This window comes from Phaseolus vulgaris, chromosome 3 (assembly GCF_000499845.2).
Source record: "Phaseolus vulgaris cultivar G19833 chromosome 3, P. vulgaris v2.0, whole genome shotgun sequence".
NCBI lineage: Eukaryota > Viridiplantae > Streptophyta > Magnoliopsida > Fabales > Fabaceae > Phaseolus > Phaseolus vulgaris.
Genome location: NC_023757.2, coordinates 42,796,123 through 42,805,076, shown reverse-complemented (window position 1 = coordinate 42,805,076; position 8,954 = coordinate 42,796,123). Strand labels below are relative to the sequence as shown.

General features: G+C 31.6%; 2 protein-coding genes across 2 annotated transcripts; both read left to right on the top strand.

Annotated features, from left to right (window-relative positions):
* The first annotated feature begins 3,060 nt into the window (after nucleotides 1-3,060).
* Nucleotides 3,061-5,138, top strand: LOC137807891 (plant UBX domain-containing protein 10-like). The gene is made up of 4 exons (XM_068608734.1): nucleotides 3,061-3,816; nucleotides 4,229-4,402; nucleotides 4,507-4,689; nucleotides 4,783-5,138. The coding sequence occupies exons 1-4, from the start codon at nucleotides 3,274-3,276 to the stop codon at nucleotides 5,023-5,025; spliced, it is 1,143 nt and encodes a 380-aa protein (XP_068464835.1). The 5' UTR covers nucleotides 3,061-3,273; the 3' UTR covers nucleotides 5,026-5,138.
* Nucleotides 5,139-6,156: 1,018 nt separating this feature from the next.
* LOC137807890 (probable apyrase 7) lies at nucleotides 6,157-8,740 on the top strand. The gene is made up of 2 exons (XM_068608733.1): nucleotides 6,157-7,656; nucleotides 8,173-8,740. The coding sequence occupies exons 1-2, from the start codon at nucleotides 6,522-6,524 to the stop codon at nucleotides 8,718-8,720; spliced, it is 1,683 nt and encodes a 560-aa protein (XP_068464834.1). The 5' UTR covers nucleotides 6,157-6,521; the 3' UTR covers nucleotides 8,721-8,740.
* The last annotated feature ends 214 nt before the right edge of the window (nucleotides 8,741-8,954 follow it).

The following is an 8,954-nucleotide window of genomic DNA, read 5'->3' as shown; positions in this document are numbered from 1 at the left end:
TAAATTTTTTTTTTAAATGAAGAAAATAAAAAATTAAACTATACAACAACATAAAAGTTGAATCTATAAACATAAATTAACATTTATTTTTATTATTATTGATGATATAATCATGTTAATTTCAAGTAAAAAATACAGGATATAATTATAAAAAAACCAAAGTCAATTAGTATTAATTAATAGTGAACACATAAATAATATTGAAGTGTCTACCCTAAATGCAAAATTCTAAAAAAAAGCTAAAGCAAATGCTACACTTAATGCTTAAAAATGAGACCAAAAAAATGCAAAACTAAATAAGTATAGAAAATAAAAACAGCAACAATAAAATAAAAACAAAAAATAAATATAAATAAAGAATGACAGAAAAAAAAATAACAACTAAAAACATAAAAGATATAAAATAAAGGCACAACAAAATAAGATAAAGATATAAGATATAAAAAAAATTCAAACAAGATAAAGATAAGAGATATAAAGCGATATTAAATAAGTATATGTTGATCATAAAAAGGAAAATAAATAAAAGATGATCATTCATTTGATATTTTCTTCAGTGGTACATTAAATAGTTTGTGCAAAATAAAACATAATTAATGACGAGAATTGCACAATCCAGTAATTTTTTTTTATAATTTTAATTTTGAATGCATTATAAAAATATATTTTTAGTATTTAAAATAGTTAGAAATATAATTAATGAATAAAAACATAAATAGAAATAAATAAAGAATGGCAGAAAAAATAATAATATTGTCAAACATCAGGACACACAAAAAGAACGTATCCCAACATTACTAGACCGTCTACTTTTCGTCATTAATTATGTTTCATTTCGCACAAACTATTTAATGTACCATTGAAGAACATATTAAATGAATGATCATCTCTCATTTATTTTTCTTTTTATTTAGTATCGCCTTATATCTCTTATATTTATCTTGTTTTGATTTTTTTTTTTTTTATATCTTTTATCTTTATCTTATTTTGTTTTTCCTTTATTTTATACCTTTTATGTTTTTAGTTATTATTATTTTTTCTGTCAATCTTTATTTATTTATTTATTTATGGTTTTTGTTTTTATTTTATTGTTGTTGTTTTTATTTAGACTTATTTATTTTTGCATTTTTTTCTTCTCATTTTTTAAGCATTAAGTGTAACGTTTGTATTAGTTTTTTTTAGAATTTTGCATTTAGGTAAACACTTCAATATTATTTATGTTTCCACTATTAATTAATACTAATTGACTTTGTTTTTTTTTATAAATATGTCCTGTATTTTTTACTTGAAATTAACATGATTACATAATCAATAATAATAAAAATAAATACTAATTTATGTTTATAGATTCAACTTTTATGTTGTTGTAGAGTTTAATTTTTTATTTTCTTCATTTAAAAAAAAATAATTTTAAACTAAACATTTTGAATTTATTACTTTTTTATTTTTATTTTGTAAAAAATAATTTATTTATTCATTAATTATATTTCTAATTATTTTAAACATTAAAAATATTTATTTTTTAATGCATTCAAAATTAAAATTATAAAAAAATAATAATTTATTATTTATTTATTTATTTTTAAAATGGTGCTAGATAGGGAAATAAAAAATAAAAGAGTGCTAGATAGTAAAATAAAAACAAAAGGATGTTAAATAGGTAAATAAAAACAAAAGGGTGCTAGATAGCGAAATGAAGATGTAAATGGTGCTAGATAGAGAATTGAGCCACCATTTTCACCTGATTCCTTCTTCTGTTTTTTCTTAGCGCGGCACACCTTATTCCTTCTTCTCTTTTCTCTTAGAGCAACACTCACCCTAGTCATCCGCAACATCCCATTTGCGCTCTTTGAAAATTTTCTGGTGGTTCTTTTCACAATTTGAGAGCATTTGACATGCCCTTTATGGTTCTGTGCTGGAAAATAATAGTTTCTTAGATGTATTTCACTGCACTGGTTTCTCATTGTTGCTTGCTTTGATTTTTCATTTTAGGATTTTAAAAATATTATGAATTATGTAATTCAAAAGCCAATTTAAGATGTGAGAATGTTTTTTGAATTTATATAATCTGAAAGTAATTTTTTGAAAAAAATACATTATAGATTACATTACGGAAGTATTTTTCAGATTTGAGAAAAACTTTTAAATTATGTAATTTATAATATATTCTTTAAAAAAAATTCTTTTAGATTTTACTCAATCCGAAAAACACTCCTATAGAATTAGGATTACATAATTTAGAATATATTTTTTTAAACACATTTTAATTACGTAATTCAAAATATAAATCTACATGATTGGTTAATTCATAACGTTTTATTAAATTTTGGAATAAATTTCAGATTGTCTAAATATGAAATGTACACAAATATTTTAATTAATTTTAGGTTGTGTAATCTAAAAAAATATCAAATTAAAATAATTAGAAAAACACACTCCATAACTAAACCTTAAAAAAATAACTTTTTTACATAAGGGTAATTTTGGAATTATAAAATTTATGGGGACGTTGCAATAACCTATGGAGGTGCAGGAAGCAACCCTGATCATAATGTCTGTTAGCATATGCATGTAATGAGCCAAAAAAAAAAGTAGCACATTTTTGTAAGATTCTGGAACAGTATAGCCCTATGGCCTTTTCAGGCAATGAATCCTTCTTTTGAGCTGTTTTGCACAAATGCAAGAATCAAAGATTTTGCATGAAATATATTCAGTGGTTGGGCTTTGTCAGTCGGAAGTGATACTCAACACCACCTGCATAAAGTTCAGTTTTCATTGGGCATATATACCTCTACTATTTCACTACTTTACTTTGGTCTTGGGATAATGAAAAGGAACGTAGGAAAAGAAATTGACCTTAACTAATTTTCTCGTAACAAGTTATTAAATGTAAACTCAAAAAAATATTGTACCAACTATAACGAATATGTAATAATTTGATTCAGAAGTATAAAAATGAACGGTGAATTCGGCCTTAAGCAAAGAATCTTCTTTACACTTTGTCTAAAAGAAAAAATAAATGTAGCATGGCATCTAAAAATTCTTCCACACTCCCTTGTGTTTTCTCTACAGAACAAGACATCAAATAAAGGCATTGCATGGTAAACTTCATTCCCTATATTATGTCGATAATTAAACATCTCTATTGGACGCTACACATTCACCACATGTTTATGTTACATTAGAACACCCGATCGAAATTCAAGGTTGTAGTTGCAGCATGAGTAATTTGGAGGGACAATAGTGGTAACTGGAAAGTAGAAACTGAAAAAAATGGCATCAACAGGGAGGGATCACAGGAGTGTCCGCAGAAGGGCAAGCTTTCCTCGAAGCATAATGGAGGGTATTTCAAGGGCAATGGAGGATGGTATAGGCTTTATAGGAAGAGGAAGAAGAAGAAATCAACATCCTAATTTTCCTTTGCAGGCTCAAGAAAATGTTTCACAATCACATGATCAAGTAGTGGTTCAAGAGGAATGGAGTTTTCTAGAGAGTTTTGAGCAGCAATATGGCACCAAACACCCTTTCTTTTATGCTTGCCGTCTCGGGGAAACCATTAAGTTAGCAGAACAAGACCACAAGTTCTTGTTCATGTACCTCCACTCACCTGACCACCCTTTTGCAAACGTTTTCTGCAAGGAAACGCTGTGTTCGGAGCCAGTGATTCAGTTTCTTGACGTGAATTTTGTTTGCTGGGGAGGACTTGCATACAGAGGCGAGGGCTTGCAAATGGTTGCAACGCTAAGCCCTGACACCTTTCCCTGTTGTGCTGTCATAGCCCCTACTCCTGGTGAAAGCATAGCAGTTCTGCAACAGGTTGGTTAACTTTCGAGACACACATTTATGCCTTTTGTATGGATTATGCATTATTCCTCATATATGCAAGATGCTTTAAAGAAATTGGCTAAGTTAGTTATTGCCTATGTTGTTGTATTTACTTTTCTGGTAATAAAAATATAAGGGTGAGAAGGTGATATCCTAAGTCCAAACCCAAGGTAGGAAGGCTTCCTAGCTTATGAAACATCTAGAGAGAAATTACATTTACCCAACCTTGGAGACTCAGAAGATTCAAAATATGACTTGTCAAATGAGAGATTCTATCCTACTTTACTTGATCACGTACTTGTGTATTTTATGCTGTTGTATTGATTGTGGTGAAATTATGTAGATCCATGACTGCACCATTAGTTATAGCCTGTTTTATACGCATTTTTCTTTTGGTTTTCAGCTAGAAGGACCCCTTTCACCTGCTGAGCTAGTGGGGATTCTACAAAGAACATTGGAAGAACAAGGGGTGGCTTTTGGAAGTGCTAAAGCTAAGCAGGAAGAAAAGATTCGAGCAGACCGTAGGCTTAGAGAAGAACAGGATGCTGCATATCTTGCAGCTTTGCAAATTGACAAGGTATTTTAACTACCAATTTAAGCTTAATCTAAATATACTCTTTCATTTTAAGTGTTGCTTCTTTCCTTAAAAAAAATGATTAACTAACACTCTGCCAAATATAGGAAAAAGAAAAACTCAATAATTTACCTTCAAGAGAGGGAGGTCAGAAACAAGTGGAAGCTCACAGCACCAAAAATTATGGGAAAGTGATGAACAGTTCTATGAATGTCACTAAACAGAACAGCAGAGTGAATGAGTCCACTAAGGGAGTTGCAAGTAAAGGAATGGAGTCTCAACCCACGCAGGTACATATACTTGAGTACTACACAACAAAGCTAGAAGCATGTAAAGTTTAACTTCTGTTGAACTTCACTTTGTGTGTAAATTTGATGTTGCAGATACTCATAAGGTTTCCAAACGGGGAGAGGAGAGAGCACACTTTCCTTTGCACAGACAAAATCCAATCCATTTTCTCATACATCGATTCATTAGGATTGCCAGGGATTGGAAACTACAGATTGATATCAAACTTCCCAAGAAGAGCTTTCGGTGTTGACCAAATGAGAATGACTCTCAAAGAGGCTTCCTTGTATCCTAAAGCTAGTGTGTTCCTAGAGCCTCTTGGAGCTAGAGTCCCATAACATAACCCCATTTAAGATGCACAACTCTGCTGTTTACCAACGTTAATTTCAATTTGGATTAATCAAAATGAGAGCAAAAAGGTTATTATATGAACTTCACTTCAGCTCTTAAATTGATTGAGATTTGACTGCATCTCCAACACAATTTCTGGATTTCATTTAGATTATCATTTCAACACCGTTTTAACTTGTTCTGCTTCTCAGGAAACGCATAATAATTCAAATTCTGAGTGCATCGATACCTTATTATTTTCTTCATTTCTTTCCTTCATCTGCCAAAACCAAGTGCATAAATACCTTCATCATTTAGAAAACAAGTACGAACTAAATTCGTTAAAGAAGACTGATAGGATTAAGAAATATATAAATTCCACGATATAGATAATTGACTAAAGATGAAAAATGTATGACAATGTACAAAAGGTTAAGGTTAAATGTAATGAAAATGAAAATAAATAAATATTAAGATATATAAATGACGTGCAGTGTATTTGAATGATTGAATTGAAACTTCTTTTAAGAAAAATAAATAAAACAATTAAATATAAGATAACCATAATACACTGATATACTTCATCAATTATTTTAATAATAAATTTTACATTTTTCAATAATTATTTTAATATGACAATTATTTTGAAATAATATATCTAAGTATATGTTACGTCCTTAATAAATAATTACAATAGTACATCATAAGAGTATAATAATATAATTTTTTTAAAAGTTATAATTGGAACGAAAAATACATATTTTTTTCGTTAAAAATAACGAATCAGTGATTTTCTCCCTAAACAGAGTAAGTTTTATTGTGTTTGTCTGTTTAAAAGTTATTAGTTTTTTTCCGTAGACTGTAAAATGAAAACTACAGGTATGTATAATACTCTGTTTTTTTTAACATCAAATCTTGTTAAAAATGTGATTTATGATTTAGAATCTCGTTATTTTTAACTGTAAAAGAATCTCGTTTACTTTAATGGTTAAATAACCTTTAAAATTATTTTGGTCATCCATTATGTTTATATATATATATATATATATATATATACATAAAGGATTAAAATAATTTTCCATTGAATTTTTTCTGCAATTTATAAAATTTAAAACACTGACAAAATCAAACTCTAATTCGTGATACAGTGTGTAAAGAAACAATTACAATTTTTTCTTATTCAGAATGAAAAAAAAAATGGCAATACCTTCCCAGGATTAAGGTCACGGAAGCAATCTCCAAAAAAAAAGATTTGAAAGTTGGGTAGTGTCGTGATCATAGCCACTTCAGTAGCAGTTTATGAGTTTTCCAAATTCCATCAGATAATTTCGGATCAAACAACAGCAACTTTACAACCACAGCTCAGGTAAATTCATCTTCAATTATGCACTCAGTAGTAGCTACAACCAGGGAAGTAGATCTCATCTCAGCCAAAGTACGCGTTTTCCTTAACCCGATTTTTGATTAGAAGGGGTTTTTCTATGACTATCACATCATTTTTCTAATGGAAGTCCCCAAATCCCCTTCCAAATACAAACGAATTGCCAAACACAAATGGCTCATAAAATTCGGTTTAGTCATTTTGGTGATGCTGCTATTGTTTCTGGGTTTTTATCTCGAGTCAGAAACCGGCAAACTCAATGCGTCGTCGTATTACACCGTGGTTGTGGATTGTGGAAGCTCTGGGACACGGGTGAATGTGTATGAGTGGATGGTAGGGGTGAAGGGAATAAACAAAGGGAACTTGCCAGTGCTGCTGCACTCCTATCCTGATAATACAACCAGGAGGAGCTCACTTTGGAAAAGTTCTTGTCAATATCACTGTATGCAAACTGAACCCGGATTACACAACTTTGTTAATGATTCTTTAGGAGTGAGACAAGCTTTGGAGCCCTTGATTGTGTGGGCCGAGCAAGTGGTGCCGCAAGAAATGCGTGGCGATACTCCTGCTTTTGTCTTGGCTACTGCTGGGTTAAGGGGGCTCCCCAGGCAGGACGCTAATAGGGTCTTGGGAGATATTGAGGCTGTTGTGAAAGCTCATAGCTTTATGATGAGCAAGAGCTGGATAAGGGTTTTGAGTGGGAAGGAGGAAGCTTATTATGGGTGGGTGGCTTTGAACTACAAAATGGGTTCCTTTGATGATAGCTATCCCAAGTCTCCCACTTTGGGACTTCTTGATATTGGTGGCTCATCATTGCAGATTGTGGTAGAGATAGATGGTGCTGGTGATGATGTGCATGTGATGAGATCAAGGCTCAGATCAATGGAGCATCGGATTATGGCATATTCATTGCCTGCATTTGGCCTAAATGATGCGTTTGATAGGACAGTTCTTATGCTCAGAAACAATCAAAGTGAGGAAAGAACTGCCAGTATCTCTGAGCTCAGACATCCTTGTCTGGTATCAACTTATGTACAAAACTATACATGTCATTCTTGCCCTGGATTGGCTTCCATTTATAAGAAAAATGACAGCCAACACCAGGAAAGTGAACTTTATTCTTTACGTCTTACTGGAGAACCTGATTGGGAGCAATGCAAAGAACTAGCTATTGCTGCCGCCATGAACCCGAGTGATTCCAAAGTGTCACATCTGACAGTTAGCAAAAATTGCCAAGCTAGTTCGTTTTCTGGTCTTGGTAAGGGTATAATCATTTGTTTGCTTTGTAGTTTTCTTATTTTATCAATTCACGCCTTACTATTTTTATAAAATTTTATCTTGTCCTTCTTGAAGTCTATAGAATATATATGTTAATTGAAAATTATAATAATTTCATTACGGCAAATTTTACCGGTTGGTTTGGTTTGGTTTGGTTTGTGACCAGTGGCTATATGTAGTTACTTTCATTTTCTCAATCTCTTACCTGTTCTCCAAAACTCTACTTTGTAAAATCATCGAAATGAAAAATAGATCAAACAGTAAGGAAACATCATCCCATCCCTTCTATTATCAAACCAAAAAGTTCACTTGTTAATTGTGTGAAACTATATCATTTTTTATACTAAGGTTGGCTGCTGTCCACCTTTTCTTTATGGTATTGTTGACATTGTACAGCCCTAGCTCCCTGATAACATGGAAGAAGGGGTGCTGTTAAAAGTTCTGTTTCTATTATGCGCTGCTATGAACTTACTGTGTTTCGTTACGTACCTTGCAGGCACTGATATAGTTAATTTAACAGCTGTTGCACACCCAATCAAGTTCCATGCTTTATCTGGATTCTTTTTTGTCTACAATAAGCTAAATTTGACCCCAAGAACCAACGTAACAATGGTTTGGGAGTCAGGCAAACAAATATGTTCAAATTTATGGTCTGGTTTGGGCAGTGTTTCTGATAATCCAAATTATGCTGGACAATTTTGTTTCCAGGTGGCTTATTTGGCATCATTGATTGATTATGGTCTGTGTCTTGGTGATGTTGAAATGGTATTTGGCCCAGGTGACATTTCGTGGACTTTAGGAGCTGCATTGATTGAAGGGAAATTTTTGTGGTTAAACAGTAGAAGCCACAAAGCCCATGTTATTATTTCAACTTTAAAGAATGTCAAGGTTATGTCTTCTCCTACTGTTCTCTTTGCTGTACTCGTATTACTTTTATTGATTGTTTATTGTAGTCAAATTAAGCTACCAATGCCAAGTAGAAGGGTTTCTACTCCTGGCTCATCTTTGCCATCTTATACTCGTGTAAGACTTCGATCTAACTAATATATTTTGGCATTTTTGTATCTGTCCTTTGCATAATTCATTTTTGAAGAATGACATGATATTGAAAGCTTTAGAAATCAATGTTTATTTACTTTGACTCACTCAATTTTTAAAACTGACACTTTAATAAGAGGAAACTAACTTTTGTCCCCAATGTTTTGGTACCAATTGCACAATACTAATGAAAAATAGTTGAGGGATTGTCATGTATTCGCAGTTACATTTTCAATTGAT